Source organism: Rhipicephalus microplus, unplaced genomic scaffold (assembly GCF_043290135.1).
Source record: "Rhipicephalus microplus isolate Deutch F79 unplaced genomic scaffold, USDA_Rmic scaffold_16, whole genome shotgun sequence".
Classification (NCBI taxonomy): Eukaryota; Metazoa; Arthropoda; class Arachnida; order Ixodida; family Ixodidae; genus Rhipicephalus; species Rhipicephalus microplus.
In genome coordinates this window covers 10,727,332-10,750,299 of record NW_027464589.1, presented here as the reverse complement: position 1 = coordinate 10,750,299, position 22,968 = coordinate 10,727,332, and the positions used below count along the sequence as shown (strand labels likewise).

At 48.3% G+C, this 22,968-nt stretch overlaps 2 protein-coding genes across 2 annotated transcripts in view; both read left to right on the top strand.

Annotated features, from left to right (window-relative positions):
- Positions 1-22,968, top strand: part of LOC119167796 (WD repeat and HMG-box DNA-binding protein 1) — a 465,682-nt gene that overhangs the window by 433,302 nt on the left and 9,412 nt on the right. The gene's annotated exons all lie outside the window — the stretch shown is intronic.
- LOC142784984 (uncharacterized) lies at positions 17,432-22,075 on the top strand. The gene is made up of 4 exons (XM_075883407.1): positions 17,432-18,088; positions 18,291-20,549; positions 20,605-20,765; positions 21,359-22,075. The coding sequence occupies exons 1-4, from the start codon at positions 17,458-17,460 to the stop codon at positions 22,073-22,075; spliced, it is 3,768 nt and encodes a 1,255-aa protein (XP_075739522.1). The 5' UTR covers positions 17,432-17,457.

Here is a 22,968-nt window from a genome sequence, read left to right as displayed (position 1 = left end):
CGCAGTAGTGATGGTGGCCTTTGGCTTGCAAGTATTATTGAGTAGAGCTCCGTACTCTGGAAGTACCCTTGTTGCCAGCGGCTTGCCCGCAGGTCCCAATTGGCGGGGATGTTTGCTTCGTGGTTAAAAGGCTTGGCTCTCGACTTTAGGGGGGGGGGGCATTCGGTACATGAACGGGAAGCGCCTCTACCAGACCTGCAGTCGTCAGGGGGTCTTGACTTGAACAAAGGGAGCAGACTGCAGGTCGAAGAATAATAAACTGTTTTTTTGGGGGGGGGGGGGGGGTGAACTAGTGGCCGCGTAAAATAAAGGAAAGCAGAATTACAGCAAGGCACTGGCACTGATAGTGGCGAGCAGACCATCGGCCTTCGATCAACAGAGAAACGGTGAAGCGTGTCGTCAATTGTACACTTGCCATCGAATATTCTAGCCTTATCGCTAGCGGTGACGTAGATTTTAGAATAATCCTTGGATGCTCACGAAGTGGGCGTAATCTTAACAAAATAATCTACTGCCACACTGAAGATCCTAGAACACTCTAGTCATGGTTTACGCGGACAATTACCGACAGTTGAACGGGGCGATAGGAAATTTTGAGGAGGTGTTGTGGCGATATCAAGTGAGCGAACCGGCCGGAAGTCCACAATGGGCATGGCATGTACAGCCATCAGCAGCTTTAACTAGAACACTCCAATGCATGGCCTCAGCTCACTTAAACTGAGGTCAGCGCTAGCAAGCGTTGAAAGGCAAGAAAAAAAAAGAAACCGTGAAATCTGAGTCGAGGCGTGAAGGAGCAGCTTTGTGCTGGTCTAGTGCAGAGTCCTCCGAAAAGTGCTGCGCAGTTTCTGAGTGAAGCTACTAGGAGGAATACGCCAGATAGAAGACCCTTATGCTACGATTGCAGTTAAGCGGGTCATATCGACCAGGAATGCCCATACCGACAACTTGGACTGCGGAGTTTTTCTATTGATTCGCCTCATCCTCAAGTTAATCAGAGGTCGAGGGAAATTTCAGACTACCTCGTGCAGCAACATTTACAATTCTCACGGCATTAAATGCGGTTACTATATCTATGGCGAATCGCAGCCGTTGGGCCACGTTTTGGTACAGCGGCACGGGGACGCTCCCCATGCCCTCGGCGGAAAATCTGAAGACAGTTATCTTTGGGGACGAGGTCGGTAAAACTCAAAATGTGGAAGACCTCCCAGTGACGCTTGCACGAAACGCTGCTGACATTGAATTGACGCCCTTGTGCAGTGTGACGTAAATGCCGGATTGTATATCTGAAGACAGTGACCGAGTCTGACTCGACATTCCCGTGCTGAGAGGCGGTCTTCAGGTCAGTGCATTGGTGTACACTGATGCAGATTATTCTATCATTAGTAGAAAGCTATCAACCAGTCTTTAGAAAGTGATGACAATTTGAAATGGGACACGTATTCGCATGGCTGGAGGTCACATTGTTACTCTATTTGGTCGCTGTACCGCAGGCGTTAAAATACGTGAGTTAACATTTGTGGTCACCAGCCTCGTACTACGCGACTCTTCTTGTCATCTCATTCTCGGTATGGAATACATTCGAAAGAATGGCGTGATTATAAATCCTCGCGAGTGAACGGTGACTTTCTCGACGCAACGTGCGACAGATAGAGACAACGATAGCGGTCGTAGACGTGCGATGCATGTTCATCTGACGAATTGTGACGCTGCCTCCCCGCGCGACTGCTTTTGTAGAAGTCACCTGTGACGACTTCCAAGAAAGTGACGCTGTCGTCGAGAGCAACAACTTCTTTTTCCTGCTTCAAGGTGTGTGCGCAGTGCGAAGCATTGTGCGGGTGCGTGACAGATGGTCGCAGGTACTCGTCACCAATTTCAACTTCGAGACCGACATTTTTTCCGCGGCCCCACCGCGGCCTTTGGAGACCCTGTAGCGAATGTTACCGACTTCTTCGCGTCCGAGAACATGGTTGATGGAGACACATTTCAGGACCACATTGACGTCAATTTGAAGTTTTCAAGCAAGAGGAAGGCCATAGTTCACATCCCTTTGAAAGAATTTGAATTTTTCTTCGCCTCTTCATCTTGAGTCGGTCAAACACCCCTCAATAACACTGAATTACCGGCGATGATGTTCGCCCAATCCACCAGACACTTTAGTGTGTTTCAGCTAAACTAAGCCAGGCTATAGAGACGCAGCTAAATGAGATCCTTGATGACGGTGTCATTCAACCGTCGAGCAGCCCGTGGTTCTTGCCAGTCATTCTGGTGAAAAAAAAAATGAACGCTACGATTCTGTATTGATTACAGGAAGTTTAATAGCGTCACCAAGAAGGATGCTTGCTCACGGGTTAATGATTCTCTTGACAGGTGGTGACACGCAAAGTATTTTAAATGCGATGCATTTTCTAGCGAACTTCAGTGACTTTGAGCGTATCTCTCTATATATCTATTTATCTAGACGCCTATGACTTTTAGCTTTCCTGGCCGTTTCGATGATGGTATCAATACCAAACTTGGTATGGCATAATATGACTGTATGAAGAACATATTTGACTAGTCATAACATGAAAATTATGACATGTATGTCATGAATGTCATAATTTACATTTCATGGTCCTTGAATGTAAACATTTGAAAGAAGTCTATCTGGTTGGGTATAAAAGTGGGAGATGATATAGACTCCAACCAAAAGTTTTGAAGAAACCCGACGTTTCAGAACTGACTTGGTTTCTTCCTCAGGGGTGACTGCGTAGGCTACGTAGCAGCCGCGTCTTCAAAGCACTCTAGGGGTGGCTAATGATCCCGCTCTCCCGCTCTCGTTTTGCCGTGGAGCGCAGTCCGTATGTCTACACTGGGGGAAGGGTTCCTAGAGAGCGGTTGATGTTATGGGCTGTTCTCTGTATGTGCGACGACTCGATTAACAACCTTCTCCTCCAGTTCAGCTCGCTTTCGAAGATGACTGTCGCTTCGAAATTTATCTGGTGGTCCAATGTCTCAGCATGTTCGGCGACTCCGCTACGCTCTTTATAACTTCCACCCATCGTTGGCGTATTTCTTCAGTCGTTCTGGTAGGTTTTTCGTCTCGCCGATATACGACGCAAGGCATTCGGCGCACGGAATTTCGTAAACGACACCGGGGCTCCTGTCCATTGTTGGCCGGTCTTTCAGGCGGGTAAGGAGGTGGCCCAGAGTACACGAAGGCACGTGCGCGATGCGAACCCCTTCTCCCTTGAAGATCCGCGGCAACATCTGGCTGCTTCCGTGAACGTATGTAACCGGTACGCTTTTTGGGGGGTTGCAATTAAGCGCTGCCAATTAAGGGGCTGCCCCCGAAATGCATGCCGGGTTTGCCTGGTTTCGTGTAGAAGAGGATTAAGAAGTTCGGACTAAGGCGAATCTTATATTTATTCTTTGCCCTTGCTCTCTCATTTGTTTAAAAAAACGTGAGCTAACAAATTAACAGTATTTCATTTGAACTACCCGGTTCATGGCTGATTCCCCAGCGTGGGTTTGTGCCACAGTTGCCAGGTTCGTCCGTCCGTCCGTCATTTCTTCCTTCCTTTCTTTCTTCCTTCCTTCCTTCCTTCCTTCCTTCCTCCCTCCCTCTCTTTCTTTCTTCCTTCCTTTCTTCCCTCCTTTCTTCATTCATTAATTCCTCCATTCCTGCCTGCCTGCCCGCCCTAGCTCAATGAACAATGCCAACGGAAGCTTGCCTTGAGCGTGACAATATGTCATTGTGCAATAAGCATTCAACTACGTCTGTGAATACCCCTTTTTCTTTGGTGTGTAATACCGTTTCCTATGACACAGGGATCAAGCACATTTTCTTCTGTATTGCTGGTTTCTTAAGACGTCGCATGCATTGATAGCGGACACTGTCTACAAAAATGAAGAGTATTGCAACAATGCCAAGACAGTCTCCACAAACAGATGAGTAATTACATTATCAGGATTGAGGTAGATGAGGTAGGAGCTCAACTCTGGAAAGCCAGTCAGGTGCTGAGTCTGGTTGCTTCAGTGCATCAGTGTGCAGAACCATGATTGCGCGACGAAGCACGCTTTCAGGTTGCATGTCAGGGTCGCAGCGAAAGCCAGTGATTCAGGGGGTCCATAGATAACATAAACAATGAATACCGAAAATCATTATTTCATGAAATGGCAGTCCATCCTCATTTTCTATTGTGAGAAGCCTCATACCAAGGAAGTAAGATTTTTTAAGCGTTCTTTCTGAACCTCCCAGAAAGAGACCACCTCTAAAGAATTTCAAAATCATGATTTATTGTACCTGACTTGCACTCCAAGGCATTTTTAAGTCCTCGGTCCTCTACAAAAAACCTGACCATGAAAATGCCCGAAGGTTTTAACAAATGTCATGTCTGTGCGCTAGGCATAAGTGTTAATTCACTCAGGCACAGAGCCACAAGTTTTGTTAAAACTGCTCTGGAAGAAACTATAAATGAATCTCATGTAGTACAAAGAAATGATGATTGATATGTGCGGTCGAACATCCCAAATATTCAATATTAATCCAGGACTTTATATTCAGTCCCGCTTATCTCGTTCAACTCGAAGCACCCATGAGCACAATCCAACTCCAATTTTTGCACGCACTAATCTTTTTAAGCACTCCTTCTTTCCCCGCACAATCGAGCAGTGGAATAGATTGCCTGTTGATGTGTTTTCGGCGCGTGATGTGTCGGATTTTGAAAAACGTGTACTTTCTGCAATATTTTAAACATTCACTGTGCCGCTATGTTTCTTTGTGTACTGCTATCTTTTTTTTTTTTCTTCACACTTGTTGGACTGTTTTCAGAATTGTGTACCAATTTACCATGCGGATTGATGCTTTCTATGTAATTATTCCCTGCCCACCTGCTTGGTCTTCGGGCTGCAGTATGTCTAAATAATAATAATAAATAATAACCACCATATGATTATGAAAGACGCTGTAGTGGAGGGCTCCAGAAATTTAGACCACCTGGACTTCTTTCATGTGCACCCAATCTGAGCACAAGGGCCTACAAGATTTCTGCCTCCATCAGAAATGCAGCCGCTGCAGCCGGGATTCGATCCCGAGACATGCGAGTCAGCAGCCGAGTACCTTAGCCACTAGACCACCGCAGCGGGGGGAATTAGTGCAAAGATTGTCCTTAATCAACGTGTCCTAATTATACTGCGTGCCAGAAGTGAACAAGAGTGCCAGGTATCAAACGGTGTGAATTGAGAAATTATGTGGTTTTATAGGCCCAGTCATTACAAAGCGGTCGGACACCTTTAGTCACCATTAGCAAAAGAACCACGGACAAAGTGAACAGCTGCGAAGGTTCAAGTGTTGCCTGACAAATGCGTGCTGGTCCTTTGCTGATTTAAAAAAGAAGTATTTATGGTTTAGTTGACACTGAACTACCATGCTTGTAATAGTCATGCATTTACTGATACTTCACACGGCGAATGTTACGTGCAGAATCGTTCATTTTCTTATAGCCGGGTTGAGACATGCACCGAGAACCAAAACAGGTAAGATGTTCAAAGGGCGATGTACGATTGCGCTATCGCTACTTACTCTTGAAGGCAAAACTCAGGTACCCTCCTTCTTTCTTTTTTTTTTCAGACTGCGTTTTGTCAGCGACCTTTACGTGGGGGAGAGGATACGCGCTCGGGGCATCTTTCTATGGTTGTTTTTCCGCATCGCGCGTGTCGTCGTGACTGTCACTGTTGGACCTAACGCCGCCATTAGAAATCGACGACATGCGCTGAACTAAATTCTCATTTGTGACAATGCTTGTGAGCGAAAAATGATCATCTTGTCTATGACTGAAAAACAAAAAGAGATGCAAAAATTGAGTTTTAATTGAAAATCGCACAAGTATGAATGCTAGAACTTGAGCGATAGCGGTGGGCGCTGCGGATGGGGTCCGCCGTTCGGTGTATCGTTTGGTGTCTTTTGGGGTGCCGTTAAGGGCAGACAAACAGATAATTGTATAGACCGACAGAGAGACAAACCAAAATTTTTGCGTTGAAGGTCTCCAAGAGAGACTATCATATTTAATAAAAAACGCCAGACTTGCGCTGAAGGCGAAGCACAGTGAAGGCTAGAAGAGTGGCCTTTCGGAGCCTTTCGTAAACACTCGTGGGGTAACTGCTGCAAGCACACTTGCTGGGTAAGCACTTCGGCATTGAAGTTACAATTTCTGGGTGGCGTTCACTATGCTATTTTTCGTCATTCTTCTGAGAAGTGTGTTATCCGCTAAACAGTTGCTACGAATTTTGTGCCGATTCTTCATGCAGTGGCTGACGATGGTGAGGAAATATGCCTGAAGAGGTTATGCGCCACAGTTATTACGTGATCAAGAACAACCTTTTCTAATGTGTTGCACTTCTTACACTATTGCCAGTGTGTGAAGACTGGTTGTTCTTTTGCTTTTCTAAAACGCTTCATTACTCATATTATTGCGATTCCTTTCTCGACATCACGCCTACCCTAGGCAACTTTTTGAATAAGTCCTAAGCACCGGCATGGCTCAGTGGTAGAATACGAAACTGGCATGCAGTAAACCTGGGTTCTAGCCCACTGTGTTCTTGCTGATACGTTTTGTTTTTCTTATTTCGCGAGACAGTCTTACGGACACAGGTGGTGGCGGCAGACAACTACGGCGCCGTGCACGACCCGAGTTTTGATTTAATAACAGCTTTCACTGTACTAAATAATAAAATTCTTCAGTAGCAAGTGAGAATGAAACCTAGGCCATCGGCGGGGTAAGCAGGCGTTCTACCGGAGAGCCACAGTATTTCTTTCAGAAGAAAACACTGCTTGAGTGACATTTTCCTTTACCCATGTAATATTGCGTGACAGGAGAGTATGATTGCGCCTGACGTCAAAACATATAAACTGCGCAACGAATGGATGATCGAAAAGTACAACCCATTGCCAAGCACTCCCGCATGTTAATATCATCATCAGCAGCAGAACCATCAACGAAGTGATTAACTGCAAGATTCGCAATGCATAGTGAGCAGTTCGCTAGTTCGCTAAAGGAAAAAGTATCTCGTAGTGGGCGCCTTGTAGCAAACATCCTCGAATAATATGAGACGGCCAATGTTACGTGCACAGTCAATCGCTTCCTTGCGGAACCGTTGACGCATACACCGAGAACTGAAACCGGGCTGGGTTCCCACTACAGCATGATAGAGAAGGCGGTGCACATGGGTCCCGTTCACGCTAGCACATACTTGAAGGTGAAGCATCCTACAAGTTTTATTGCGGTCGCGATTACAAGGACACTCTCGGCTGGACTTTGCCGCCGGCGTCACCGTCAGTGTCACTCACTGTATATGTATAAGTATTTATATATATGAAAATGCAAGGAAGAAAAAAAAGCAGAAATGGGCTGCGGCGCACAGAATCAAACTTGGGTTCTCTCAATCCTGAGTTCGAGGCGTTAATCACTCAGCCACCAAAGAGCACGTTGGTAAAGTCGTGCTCGGCGTGACATCTCCCGCCCTCTTTCTTCTTGGCAACACGTTTTCCCAAGAAACGGAACTGACTCAGCATGGCAACCCCTTCCTCGCTAGCCTGACGCGTTCCCGAGAAATGGTGCCCTGCAGCTTCCTCTGCCTACTATGCTTCTTCCGTGAAACGGCCTGTCCAGTGTCGACGAGGGCTACGGGCAATGAGGCCGGAGGGATAAAATGAGAAAATGAGGGGTCTTTTGCTACTAGGAGACCTTGCCGGCTAGATACCGGCACGACCGCGTCAATTGCCAACCACTGGCACGCATATGCTCGCACTTACGCGTCAAAAGCGTCAAGTCGCGCCAGTGGAGGAAAGAGGCACGCAACCACTGGCACGTGTCGACCGCGTTGACGTTCATGCGTCCAAGGCTGATGCACAGTGTTGATTGATGTTTTGGCTTAAAACTCTTCGAGTTCAGCACAGAATGGCACGTTCCTAACTGCAGCAGGTTTGTACAATGCCGAAAATATAATAGCGCGTTAAAATGTTGATAGTGCCTTACCTGCCACAGTTTTGAATATTTTAGAAATAATTGACATCGCAGTGAACAAAGAAACTACAGCAGTATGCACCAGAAATCAATATCTGTGCGTGGGCCACTCCCACAAATGAAAATTCAAGTCAAGTATAGTGTGCGTCTATCATGGGCGTGCGGAGAGTGAGTCCATTTGTTTGCGGGTGGTAGGCAGTGGTGAGTTTATGAGGTGTGGAACACAAGCGAAGAATGTCGTCTACGACCTTGGAGAGAACCGAACGACCATGGTTGATCAGCAGTTGATGCGGCGCTCCATGGTGGAGAATAACATCATGAAGGAGAAAGTCCGCGACATCAATAGCACAGCTTGTTGGTAGTGCTCGCATGATGGTGCAGCATGTCGCAAAGTCTGTTGCCACCACTACCCACTTATTCCCACTCAGAGACATTGGAAATGGTCCAATGAGATTGAGGCCGACGCGGTAAACCGGGTCTGTTGGAATGTCGATAAGATGAAGTGGGTCAGGTGGTGCCAATGAAAGGTGCTTGCGGCGCTGGCAAGACTTACAAGATGCAACATATCAGAGCACAGAGCGGTAAAGGCTGGCCCAGAAGAATCCACGCCGTACGCGGTGATACATGCGGGCTGCTCCGAGACGTCCAGCAGTTGGGGCATCATGAAGTTGTTCGAGCACAGTGGAACGGAGCGTTGCAGGAACTACCAGAATAAGTTCTGGGCCTTCGGTGCTTGTGTTGCGCCGATAGAGAACTCTGTCATGAAGCGTGAACAGGCGACGGGAAGGATCCGAGGTGTCAGAAGCTAGACGGCGTATGATAGACCGCAAGTTGGCATCACTGAGTTGTTCCCTAGGTATGTTCGTGAAATCGGAAATGGCGAAGACGCAGGCATCAGAATCGTGCGCTGACAGGCCAGGAGGATCGACGGGGTGGCGAGATGGACAGTCGGTATGCCGATGCATTCGGCCAGACCTGTAGGTCACGTCGAAGTTATATTCCTGTGGCCTCAAAGCCCAGTGACCCAGCTGTCCAGAAGGATCTTTGAGGGAGGAGAACCAGCACAAGGCGTGGTGATTCATGATGACCGAAAAGTGGCGGCTGAACAAGTATGGTCGGAATTTTTCAACTGGCCATACAAAAGCGAGGCACTTGCACTCAGTGATGAAAAACTTGCACTCGGAGGGGGGAGAAGGCGACTTACATAGGCAATTACACGATTTTGACCCTGTTGGCGCTGGGTGAGGACAGTGCCAATACCGCGCCCACTGGCGTCGGTGCGAACTTCAGTGGGCGCTGAAGGATTGAAATGACCTAAGATAGGTGGGGAAGTGGGCAACGCAGTAAGTCGGCGAAACGAATTGGCTTGCTGGGGACCCAAAAATAACAGTGTGTCCTTCTTCAGTAGCTGTGTCAAAGGATGGGTAACGTCGGTGAAGTTGTGGACAAAATGCCGGAAATAGGAACAGCGGTCCACAAAGATCCGTACATCTTTCAAGGAACGTGCTGCGGGAAAATTTTTGACAACGCGAATTTTGTCGGGAGCAGGTTGCACGCCATTAGCACTGACAAGATGGCCTAGCACAGTGATTGTTTGGTGGCCGAAGCCGCATTTGGAGGAGTTGAGCTGTAGGCCTGCCCTTCTGAAAACTTCCAGAACAGCTGACGGACGGCTAAGATGACTTTTGAAGGACGGCGAATATACAATGACGTCATCGAGATAACAGAGGAACGTTGACCATTTGCAACCCCATAGCAGGGAGTTCATCATTCTCTCAAATGTAGCGGGAGCATTGCATAAGCCAAAAGGCATTACCTTAAACTGGAAAAGTTCATCCGGTGTAACAAATGCAGTCTTTTCACAGTCTAATTCTTCGACGTAAATACGCCAGTATCCTGAACGCAGGTCGATAGAGGAAAAGTAGGCAGACCCGTGCAGGCAGTCGAGGGCATCATCAATCTGTGGCAGTGGGTAGACGTCTTTGCGCGTAACTTGTTTAAGCGACGGTAGTCGACGCAGAAGCGCCAGCTGCCATCCATCTTTTTTACTAGAATGACTAGTGAGGCCCATGGACTGCAAGATGGTTCAATGGCGTTTTTTGTGAATATTTTATCAACTTCACGTTGGATGACTTGTCGCTCTGCATGCGACATGCGATAAGGACGTCGTCGGAGTGGGCTGGCATCTCCAGTGTTGATCCTGTGAGTAACAACTGACATCTTTCCTAAAGGGCTGTCGCCAAAGTCGAAGATGTCCCTAAAGGATGCCAAGATATGCCGGAGATCGGCTGCCTGTGCTGGAACAAGGTCTGGCGCGATCATCTTGTCAAAGTCGGCATCAGTGGAACTCTGTGAAGAGGATGCAGTAGCGGGCAGAAGACCGTCTGCAATGAATACAGAAACAGAATGTTCACTGATGAAAGCGACGTTGGCTAGAGTCATGCCATCTGGAACAACTTGAGCGCACTAGCAGAAGTTCGGTATCAGTAGCGACGCCACGTTATTCGTAATCGTCAACAGAGTATGAGGAAGGGCAACATTTCTGTCTAATAACACGTGCAAAATCGGTGCCAGCACATAATCGCCGTCGGGTACCGGAGAAAAAGACATAAGTAACGGCTTGGGGTGCTAGGCGAACGTACTCGACAGAACACAAACGTTGTTGAGGTTTAGTAGGAGTTTCATAGCAATAAGGTAGGTCAAGCTGAAGCGAGGCTATTCCTCAGTCAATTATGGCAGAGTGCGTGGCAAGAAAGTCCATGCCCAGGATGAGTTCATGAGAGCACTTCTCAAACACGGCAAAAAGCACAGTTGTGGAGCGGTCAGCAACACTAACACGTGCGGAGCACATTCCAGGCACAGGAAAAGTTCCACCATCGGCGACTTGGATGAGCGGCACTGTGGGCTGTGTAATAACCTTTTTAGGGCAGCGGCGAAGCTCCGAGTTCATCACCGAAATGAGGGACCCTGTTTTCATAGGCAACAACAAGTGCATCGTCTACTTTAACGTCTATGAGGCTGCGTCGTGTCGGTATAGTCAGAGGATTCGGCTGGCGTATCGTCGATGCAGCATCACCTCAAGGAGCTCCATTGTCTAGTTTTCGCGAGCCAGATGTGCAGGCCGTGAAGGACGGCGAAATTGGAGTGAGCTCGATGATGGACGTCGCGACAGCGCTGAGCGGGACTAGTGGCCGCGAGGAGATGGTGACCGACAACGCACCGTCGATGAACCGTCACCACCGGCTGGCTGAAGCGACCCGTGGCGTGATCCGATGTGGCCATCATCGGCCTCTGCACGACGGTTGTAGCCATAAGAAGGCTGACTCCAAAACAACCTGCTATTGCAATAGCGGGCCACGTGACCAACACGATGGCAGTTAAAGCAAATGGGCCGGTCATCAGCAGTCCTCCACTAAGCGGGATTGCGAGAGCACGTTGGGAGCCTCTGGCCTTGGGCGTAGGAAACTGGCGGATGACGGTCAGTCGGTGGAGAAGGGGCGGCTGTGCACACAGATTCCAGGCCAAAGTTCGAAAGCTCTTGGCGAACGATGGCATGCACTAAAGGCACCATTTGGGAGCTGGAATCACAGGCACGAGAGAAAGTTGAAGCGGAAGACATAGCTTCATGTTCTCGACGGATGATTTTCTTGGCGTGCTCTGCAGTCAGCAGTGCCTGTGGTACAGGCATGTCTTCGCATGACTATGTGCTATAGTGTTAGGAAGTCGGGCGAACTGATGGAAAATACGTTGGCTCTTGGCCGCCTCAAAACGCTGGCACTCTTGGATAATGGCATCTACTGTGTGACAGTCCTTGCAATTCAGCAAATTAAACGCGTCTTCGGCAATGCCTTTTAATATGTGCGCTACCTTCTCGGACTTCTTCATGCTGTCGTCTTCTTTGCGGCAAACAGCGAGCACGTCCTGTATGTAAGACAGGTACGACTCTGATGACGTCTGAGCGCGAGATGCGAGCTGTTTTGGCCGCTGTCTTCCTGCCACTCGATTTGTCGAACAGTGCACGCATCTTTTCTTTGCACGCATCCCAGCTTCCAATTTCCGCTTCGTGGTTCCTAAAGCACACTTTGGCTGTTTCCTTCAGGTAAAAAAGGATGATTGCCAGCATGAGTGTTTCGTCGCAGCGATAATTCCTGCTTGTTCGCTCGTACAGCGGCAACCATTCTTCAATATCCACATTGTCGGTCCCGCAGAACGTGCCAGGGTCTTTCAGCTGGGGCAGAACAACTGTCGTCGTTGCGCTGGCCGCTGCGGTAGCCGGAGCCGGACCCTCTTGTGCCATTGTGGAAAAAACCAAGTGTCGGCTACTGTGTAGCTCCATCTTGTTACCCCGCACCACCACCAAAATGTCACGGGGTGAGAGTAGGCAGAGGGTAGAAATATATTTACAGATTGTACACAGGGTACACAGTGTCCTTGAACTAAGATGGTGGAGTAAAAAGGTTCTGTTCAATCGTCATCGTCGTCGCCTTTATGGTGCATTCATTGATGGTAATGATGACTTGTATCAATATTCTGTAATGCAAGAAGCACACCTGACTCCTAATGATGCAACAGATATGGACATAATATAGGAACCAAGCACTGTGTAGAATTCTTTTGAACGTTGTACTCTAAATACGCTCTAACACAAATAACTGTGCCTGACACTTCATGATGTGACAGATATTGCTAATAAGACTGCAACTGAATCTTCTAAAGATGACTTTTGGACGTTCTCTAGTCAAAATATTCTCTAAACGCACGAATCACTCCTAACGCTCTATGAAGTCACAGATATCGATCATAATATTGCAACTGAACCCTGTATGTAAGGGTTTTGAATAATGTCAGTACTCGAAATATTCTATAAAGCGACAAACCACACCCGACACATGTTGATGTCACAGATATCGATCATAAGATTGCAACTGAACCCTGTACCGAAGGTTTCGGACGTTGTCTACAGCCAAATGTTCTCGAATGCATTGAACCACACTAGACACTTCATGATGTCAAAGATTTAGGCCATAAGACTGCAATTGAACCCTACTCAGAAGGCTTTTGATCATGTGTGTTTTAGCAATATCCTCCAATGCAAGAAAGCACACCTGGCTCCTAATGATGCAAAAGATATGGATATAATATAGGAACCAAGCACTGTGTGGAATGCTTTTGAACATTGTCTGTAGTCTAAAAGCTCACTAACACAAATAACTGTGCCTGACACTTCATGATGTGACAGATATTGCTCATAAGACTGCAACTGAATCCTGTATGACGTTGTCTGCAGTCAAGATATTCTCTAAGCACACAAATCACACAAAAGACTTTATGAAGTCACAGATATCGATCATAAGATTGTAACTGAACCCTCTATAGAAGGCTTTGAACATTGTCATTCATTAGTCGAAATATTCTCCAAAGTGACAAACCACTCTTGACACTTGTTGATGTCACAGATCTCGATCATAGGATTGCAACTGAACCCTGTGTGGAAGGTTTCGGACGTTTTCTGCAGCCAAAATGTTTTCCAATGCATTGAACTACACTTACTTCATGATGTGACAGATTCAGGTCATAAGATTGTAACTGAACACTGTATGAAAGGCTTTGATTATGTGTGTATTACAAATATCCTATAATTTATGAAAGCTCACCTGGCTCCTAATGAATCCACAAATATTGGTCATAAGATAGGAACCAAGCACTGTGTATAATGCTTTTGTGCATAGGCTGTAGTCGTAATATGCTCTAGCGCAAGAAACTGTGCCTGAGACTTCATAATGTGACAGATATTGCTCATAAGACTGCAACTAAATCCTCTATGAAAGGCTTTGGACATTCTGTGTAGTCAAAATATTCCCTAAACGCATGAATCACACCCAACACTTTTTGAAGCCACAGATATAGATCATAATATTGCATTTGAACCATGTATGGAAGGATTTTGAACATTGTCAATAGTCGAAATATTCTGTAAAGCGACACACCACATCGGACACTTCTTGGTGTCACAAATATCGATCATAAGATTGTAAGTGAACCCTGTGTGAAAGGCTTTTGAGCAGTGTCTGCCGCCAGTATGTTCTTCAATGCAATGAACCACACTCGACACTTCATGATGTCACAGATTTTGGCCATAAGACGGCAATTTAGCACTACATAGAAGGCTTTAAATGATGTGTGTTATAGAAATATCCTCAAATGCAAGAAAGCCCACCTGGCTGCTATGGTGCAACATATACTGGTCATATACGCGCAGAATGCGTTTGGGCATTGTATGTAGTCCAAATATGCTCTAACGCTACTAACTAACCCTGGCACTTCATGACGTGACAGATATTGCTCAAAAGGCTGCAACTGAATCTTGTATGAAAGATTCTGGACATTGTCTCTAGTGAAAATATTTTCTAAAAACACAAATCGCACACAAAACTTCATGAAGTCGCAAATATTCGTCTTCGGATTGCAATTGAACCCTTTGCGAAAGGCTTTTGAACGTTGTCTGCAGCCAAAATGTTCTCCAATGCAATAAGCCGCACTCGACAGTTCATGATGCAGCAAATATCAGTCATAGGATTGAAACCGAGCACTGCGTGGAACGCTTTCATATAGTATATTTATGCTTACTTATTTTCAAATACTGCAGCCCAATGCATGGCTACTGCAGGAGTGGTGTACATACATGTAAAATGAAAGCATTGAAACAGTAGTATCACAATAAATGTGCTAACGGAAAGAAATATCACTACCTCCTAAGTAGATAGAGCCCGGCAAATATTGAGAGAAATTGAAAAATGAGAGTAATAGAACAAGTGCTTACAAATTGTCAGACACGCCGGTATCACGAACACAACCAGGTAGATCATACCATTGTTTAGTAACTTTATTTGAACGTCTTAGAGAGCACTACATATGGCTTCTAAGCTCGTTTTTTATTGCATATCAGTGCTGTGTTGAAGGTTTTTGCACTTTGCTTGTAGCGTAAATATCTTTAACCATCTACAGAATGCATCTGGCACTTCTTGATGAGGCAGATATTGGTTTTGAGATTGCAGCCAAGCCCTGCGTAGAAGGCTTTAATATGTCATCAGCAGTAAAAATACTCTAATGCAAAAAAGCGTGCCCAAAATTTTTGATGCAACAGATACCAGTCAAAGGATTGCACCAAAGCAGTGTAGAGTAGTTTTGGCAGGTTTTCTAACATAGCTTGACTGAATATATTGACACTTTTAATATGCCTAGGTGTATGCATATGTAATCCAGGTTAGTGCGTATACTAAAAAAATGTTCTAGATCCCGTGTATTTAGGAGTCGACGTTATGTGAAGCATGCGGAGGGAAGATGAGCATGAACTGCTATAAACATTTCACGAAGATTAGCGTCTATTTGAAGAAAAGCTCCGAGACCTGGCCTATCTCCGTGGCAGAACGCTTGACTGCCACTCAGGATGCTTGGGTTCAATTCCTGCTGGGACACCGAAATTTATTATTCGCATTCGCTGCGGGGGTCAGTGCTGCATATGTCAAGTTTTTCTTAACACTGACATTTATTATAATTTTTCGTTGGGTCGAAGCTACCGATGTCGGGTGTGCTTAACGCTCATGCGTTAAATATCGCATGTGTGTTCTCAGCATTCCTGGGTATATACTAAGTGTGAATCATCTGTGGCACATACCCGATTACCAGTGGCACATACCCGCCCGTGGTTATGTGCCATTGCCTGATAGTATGTGTTTGACAACGTACGCGATGGGAATGGGACATATTTCATGTCTTGACCAGCGCGTAATATTTGTCAAACCATCTTACCCTCCCATGCTTACTTTAGGTCACGCCAAGTTAAGGGGGTGACCACAAGAGCCCCCAAAGGTAAGCGGCCAGACAGACAGGCAGGCAGGCAGGCAGGGCAGGCCAGGGCAGGCCAGGGCAGGCCAGGGCAGGCCAGGGCAGGCCAGGCCAGGCCAGGGCAGGGCAGGGCAGGGCAGGGCAGGGCAGGGCAGGCCAGGCCAGGCCAGGGCAGGGCAGGGCAGGGCAGGGCAGGGCAGGGCAGGGCAGGGCAGGGCAGGGCAGGGCAGGGCAGGGCAGGGCAGGCAGGCAGGCAGGCAGGCAGGCAGGCATATGTCACCGGAATCGCCATCGCCGAAGTGTTCGCAAACAAAGGCTTCGTATTTAAAACTGAACAGAAATGAAGCAGTCCTTGGAAACACATACAAAGTTTCGATGCTCGAAACCACATAATAATTTCTTCAGCTGATTATAGTCTGGTACAGCAGATAAATACATGCAAAGTTCTGAAACGTTTCATAGGTCACATGAGGCACTGTTTGTATTTCTTCTAAACAAAGTGCAGTACAATACATGTGGTGACCTTCTCTTCTTACTATCGTGTCGTCGTGCAGCTGACTTCTAATCAGGTGCTTCTCACAAGGTTTTAAGTTATCTGTCCAGCTGTAAACAAAATGCGTGTTATTTTACGATAAACTGTAAAACAATGGAGAAGCGCCATTGTTTCTTTATGGCTATGAGTATCATAATCAACTAGAAATTAGGAACGTGTGTCTTAGAAAACCGCCAAATAACGTATGTGCTACTGAGCGTGGCAGAGAAGCAGAACAAGCAAAAAGTGAAATAGCAGGCAATACCAGCAGCACTCAGTCATGCAACTTTCTTTTCTGATCACCACAGCAATGTATGTTCGAGTTTCTATATTGTACAAGAATGGAAATGAGACCGCTTACAGTTGAATGTGTCAGCGTCACTGCAGGTACCCGACAAGAAATCGCATCACACTGCTACGAACCAGCACACACTTCCTACTAGCTTGGCAACACACGAAAACGATTTGCACCAAAGCCAATGAATGTTTCAGTATCGCACAATCCACAAGTACACCTATATAAGTATGTACATTTTCACATCATCGAAATGTTCTAGCTAGTGCGAGGTTCGCTTTCAGCGATGATGAATGCTTATGTTGAAAACAAACACAGGGCAGATAAAAACTCCTCCGTATGCACTACGTGATGTTTCGAGCGTCGTATGTAGTGTCTATATTGTGATGGAAACTACCGGCGATTTTTTCAGCCGATGTTCCACGCATGTACTGGTTCATACAAACTCGAAGGTAGAGGCCTGCACTGGATTCAGATGACACCGTTCTGAATTGCCTCCGCTGTAGGCGAGGGCTCACACCCAAAGCTTCGAACCTCGAAAGTCTGTTTGCACTTGTTTTTAGCACAGAAAATCACAAATCAAAGCTGTTGTGTATTCGTATTGGTTCTGCGACGCCACCAGAGATGGCGCTGCGATCTATGTACCTGTTTGTCGTGTATATAAGTCCACCGTACAATAAACACCGGCAGTCGTCGGTAGCCCATGGCGGCAGTCATGTGTACGAGTTCCTCGCTTCCGTGATAGCGGCTCACCACGCTGCAATACCACATTGGCGACGAGGATGGCCACCGGTATATCTCCCCCGCCGCCGTTCCTCGAGACTCCGGGCACGCCAGCGATTCCTTGGCACCGCTGGTTCCGGTTGTTCCAGAACTTCGTGCTCGCGTCCGGCGCCGAGTGGCCAGCAACCTGCCGTCGCGCCCTCCTGCTTCACTGCCTGGGCCCCGAGGGCCAACGAATTTTCGACGCCTTGCCGGCACCGCCCCCACCCCAGCCGCCACTTTCAACTGAAGCCACGGTCAGCGAATCGACGGAAAAACAGACGTCCGCGCACACCGCTGTCGCAAGCCCTCCGGACCCATACGACGTTGCCGTCGACACACTGGCACATTACTTCACCGCCACCGTCAACGTCCGAGTGGAACGTCATCATTTTCGTGAACGTCGACAGCTTTCCGGTGAGTCGGTTGCCGAATTTGCTTTGGCGCTCCGGGAACTGGCAGCCCCGTGTAATTTCGCCGCTACCGTGGATGATAACTTGTGTGAACAGTTCGTTGCCGGAGTAACTTGCCCGCAACTCAGAGAACGACTGCTCCTCGAAGGCGACGCATTGACATTCGACCGAGCGGTAGATATTGCCAAACTTCGCGAACAAACTCGCCAAGAAGCTGAAGCCTTCGCGAACCCGATGAGTCGGTTGCCGAATTTGCTTTGGCGCTCCGGGAACTGGCAGCCCCGTGTAATTTCGCCGCTACCGTGGATGATAACTTGTGTGAACAGTTCGTTGCCGGAGTAACTTGCCCGCAACTCAGAGAACGACTGCTCCTCGAAGGCGACGCATTGACATTCGACCGAGCGGTAGATATTGCCAACTTCGCGAACAAACTCGCCCAGAAGCTGAAGCCTTCGCGAACCCGATTCGCCGCATCACGCAGCGCCAACGCGGACGCAACCCGGCTAGGCATGATAGCCCCCGATTTCGCTTCAACGGGTCCCGCCCCCCTAGTCAGCATCGTCGTAGCTCGTCGCGCACTCGCCAAAACTACAAGCCCAAGCCGGAAACTGTCGCTGCCGACCCCCTGCACGCCGTATCTCGTGATAACTGCGATAACTGCGGCGCAACAGGATGCGAACGGTCGCACTGTCCCGCTCGCGGCCGCACCTGTTATGGTTGCGAACGCTGCGGACACTTCCAGAGCGTTTGTCGGAGCTCGCGTCGCGGCCAACCACGAAGGCCTGCACCAGTCCGCGAACTCCTCTGCGACGATGACGCTGAGAGCAGTCACAGTATTTTGACCATCTGCACAAACAAACGCAGAGGCCTGTATGTTGACGTTGACGTGTCGGTGATTAACCCGAAGCCGCTCACGCGCAAAGTCTCGTTTCTCATCGACACAGGCTCTGCAGTGTCAATAATTGGGGAAGGTCACTTTCGAAACCTTTTTCAAGATAAAGTACAACTCAGGACCCCCAGCATTACTCTGTTTGACTTTTCACGCCAGAAGATCCCTGTGCTTGGCCTGTTTGAAGCAATGCTGTCGTACAAGGCACGAACAGCCGTCGTACCGCTTTACGTAACGCGCAGTGGGACCTCCCTTTTGGGATTAGATGCTGTGCAAGCCCTGAATTTTCAAATTTCAGGGAAGGAGCTACGTTGCCTGCACACGGTCGTTCAGCAAACGTCCGCCTCCGCAACCTCAACGTTGCCTGCAACGAGCTCAGACGCACAAGGGCGCATTCCACCGCAAGGCCCTATCGTAGAGCAACTGCAGAGTGAGCCAAAGTTTGACATGCCTGCATTGGTGTGGGCCAGGTTTTCTCACCTGTTTACCCCTGGTTTGGGCCTTGTCAGAGGTTTTCAGCACAAGGTGAAGATGAAACAGGCAGTCTCCCCAGTCGCCCAAACGTTGAGGCGCCTCCCATTCTCAGTACGCCAACCAGTAAGCGACCAACTACAGACCCTGCTCTCTGCCGACATCATCGAAAGGATCGATGCCTCCGAATGGGTTTCTCCCATCGTCGCAGTCCAGAAGGAAGATGGAAGCATCCGTCTTTTTGTTGACCTAAGGGAGCCAAACAAAGCCATTGTGGTCGACAACTTCTCGCTGCCTCACACTGAGGAACTGCTGCATGCCTCAAACGGAGCCCGCCACTTCTCAAATCTAGACCTCGCCTCTGCGTACCACCAAGTCCTGCTGCACCCGGACAGCAGGGATCTCGCAGCGTTTGTTACGCACGAGGGTCTTTTTCGGTTTAAAAGGGTCTGCTTTGGATTGACGTCGGCCCCAGCAGCCTTTCAGCAGCTGATGACAAGAATCCTGCAAGGCTGTCATGGTGTTCTTTGTTACATAGATGACATCATCGTCTTTGGGAAGACTGAGAAAGAACATGCGAAGAACCTGGAAGAAGTTCTGCATCGCACTGCGAAAGCAGGTCTGAAACTTAACGAAAAATGTGTTTTCAATGCAACAGAACTCTCTTTCCTTGGACATCATGTCAGTGCGGAAGGCATAGCACCCCTTCAAGCCAAAGTCGATGCAATCGTCCACGCCCCCACACCAGCAGAACCCGGCACACTCCGTTCATTTTTAGGACTTGTCGAATACTACGCAAAGTTCATTCCTAGGCTAGCCGAGGAAGTCGAGCCTATGCGTCGACTGCTGTGCAAAGACATACCTTTTGAGTGGGACACAGCCGCCCAAGCAAGTTTTGAGAGAGTGAAGACTCTTCTGGCCTCCCACAAGGTGTTGCACATGTTTGACCCAGCTCTTCCAGTGACTGTCGCAACTGATGCTTCTGCATACGGGCTAGGTGCCGTTTTGCAGCAAGTGGATGGTCAGAAAGCCCTGACCATTGCGTTTGCTTCGCGCACTCTAACCAATGCAGAAAGGAAGTACTCCGCCAGCGAGCGTGAAGCATTGGCTTGCGTGTGGGCATGCGAAAAGTGGCATGTTTATTTGTGGGGACGGCCTTTCACTCTTCAGACGAATCACCAGGCATTGGTAGCGTTGCTGTCTAACAGTGGAACAGGGCGACGTCCCTTTCGCACTGCAAGGTGGGCTGAGCGACTTCTACGCTACAACTACACCGTCGAATACCGCAAGGGCTCGGAGAACAAGGTAGCAGACGCGCTGTCACGTCTTTCAGCGGAAGGTAAGCCGGAATGCACACCTCAACCTAAAGAAGACTACAGAAGTTGTGTTCCTAGTCGAGCCGCTGTGCATCACTAAGGACCAGTTTGAGCAGTCTACCAGTGACGACGCCACTCTGGCAAAAGTCAAGGAATGCGTTACTTCGTCATGGCCTCCGCACAAGCTCGTCCCAAGCCATCTGCTGCCGTACTTCATGCTACGCAACGAGTTGTCAGTGGTAAACAACTTACTTCTTCGTGGGGAGGGACTTGTAGTTTCACAGTCCCTTGCGCATCAGGTAATCTCCACAGCGCATGAAGCTCATCCCGGCATCGTCAGGATGAAAGCCGACTTCGAGAACGGTTTCGGTGGCCGGGTATGGACCGGCAAACAGAAGTCGCAATACAAAACTTCAGCGTCTGTCAGAAGGCCAACAAGAGTGTGAAAACGGCACCTGCTCCACTGCAACCTGTTCCATTTCCAGAGCGCCCTTGGCAAAAAGTCCCCATAGACATTGTTAGCCCTCTGGAAAGAGCTCCTCAAAATTGTAGGTTCGCCATTACACTGGTTGACTATTTTTCTAAGTGGCCCGAAGTACAATTCTCCAACGAGGTATCTACAAGAACGATCACCAACTTCTTGCTGTCAATTTTTTCTCGAGAGGGATACCCTGACGAGATAGTCACTGACAACGGGCCCCAATTCTCTTCACGAGAATTTTCGCAATTCTTGGATGAGCGTGGTATCCGACTGACACATTCTTCGGTGTATTACTCTCAAGCCAACGGACTTGTCGAAAGGTTTAATCGTGTTTTTAAGGACTTCGTACAGGTTGCTGCGTTAGAACATGGCCCTCTTCGACAAGCGGCACTGGAGTACTTGGGTGTTTACCGGTGCACACCTTACGCAATCACGGGAGTAGCACCAGCCTTGCTCCTACATAGACGACTGCCCCGAACACGACTGGACATCATTGGGCACCCATCCTCATCATTCTTCACAGACCCTGCCAAAGAGCTTGGCCAGCTTCTGAAGAGAGTCGCACAGAAGCAAAAATACAGCAAGATGTACACAGACTTCCGCCGTGCAGCCAAGAAACCAAACATAGCAGTTGGAGACATGGTCCGTGTGAAGAAGCCGGCAGTCTCTTTTAAAGGAGACCTCTCGTTCAGTTGTTTTCAGAAGGTGGTGGAAAAACGAGGGCCAGCCTCTTTCTGCCGAGACGATGGGCGAACATGGAACTCCTCCAAGTTGAGCAAGGTTCCTGCACAGGCCGCCCAGCCTCACCCAGTCATCCAAACGCCAGATGTTCACGCTCACCCAGCACAGCCTTCAAGCCCGTCACATGTGCCTTGTGACGGTGGGCAATCAGCAGTGCCGCTCGGTACCCCCCTCAGTGCAGTGCCTAGTGTTCTGTGCAGCCCTTGTGTAACATCGCAAGAGACACAACAGGCTGTCTCTTCTCCACCCTCTCCACAACCGCCTTCTCGTCGGGAGCTACCCGCGAGGACAAGACGATTGCCTCGAAGATTTATGGATTACGTTTAGGATGGATCGAGTGACATCAACCCGTGTGCTTGCTGTAATTGTGTGTATATTTTGGTGTAAAGTTTTTGGCATTTTGAGTGTACAGTTGTGTGAATATTCCATGCTCATTGTATATAGATGAAATGCCTCTCCACTAACACGTACTAACAATTACTAATCAACTAAAAAAAATAAGAGAGGGAATATGTTGTGCATTCGTATTGGTTCTGCGACGCCACCAGAGATGGCGCGGTGATCTATGTACCTGTTTGTCGTGTATATAAGTCCACCGTACATTAAACACCGCCAGTCGTCGGTAGCCCATGGCGGCAGTCATGTGTACGAGTTCCTCTCTTCCGTGATAGCGGCTCACCACGCCGCAATACCACAAAAGCCCAGGAACATCGACATGCTCCAGTAGTCTGTACAATCTTTTCGCTCGACCCACGATCGCACTCAGGACCGGCGCAAGGGCAGTCGGCCGGAATTCACACGATTTGTCGGTGTCGCTCGAACTCGGCACAAAACCACATTACGCTGGTAGCACTCGCAGTTAGTCGTCGTGTCGTTGTCGTTCAGAACTACAAAGCGGTCATTCAGGAACGTTTGGATTAGTTTCCATGCTTGCTTCGAGCACTCGTCTGTGCCTTCGAAGTGGCAGCCATTAGGCACAGCATTCGGAAGCATCGCGGCCTCTGGTTAGCTGGCGCGCAGCTATTGGTTGATTGGCGCCGCTGTGCGCGTGGTGACGTGGTGTACGCGTGAAAAAATATCGAACCCGACTTGATACCTCGCGTATGCCTCTCCGACGCCGACGCCGAGAGGCGCATTTGACGCTTTTGACGCGTAGGCGTGAGCATACACATGCCAGTGGTTGGCACATAAGGCCCCACTGTGGGTCATAGTTTTGCTGA

Coding starts and splice junctions, on each gene's coding strand:
- LOC142784984 (XM_075883407.1), top strand. CDS start 17,458: ATGGCCACCGGTATATCTCCCCCGCCGCCGTTCCTCGAGACTCCGGGC. Junction 18,089..18,290: donor AGCCTTCGCGAACCCGATGA/GTCGGTTGCCGA, acceptor AAACTCGCCCAG/AAGCTGAAGCCTTCGCGAAC. Junction 20,766..21,358: donor TACGCAACGAGTTGTCAGTG/GTAAACAACTTA, acceptor GACTTCGTACAG/GTTGCTGCGTTAGAACATGG.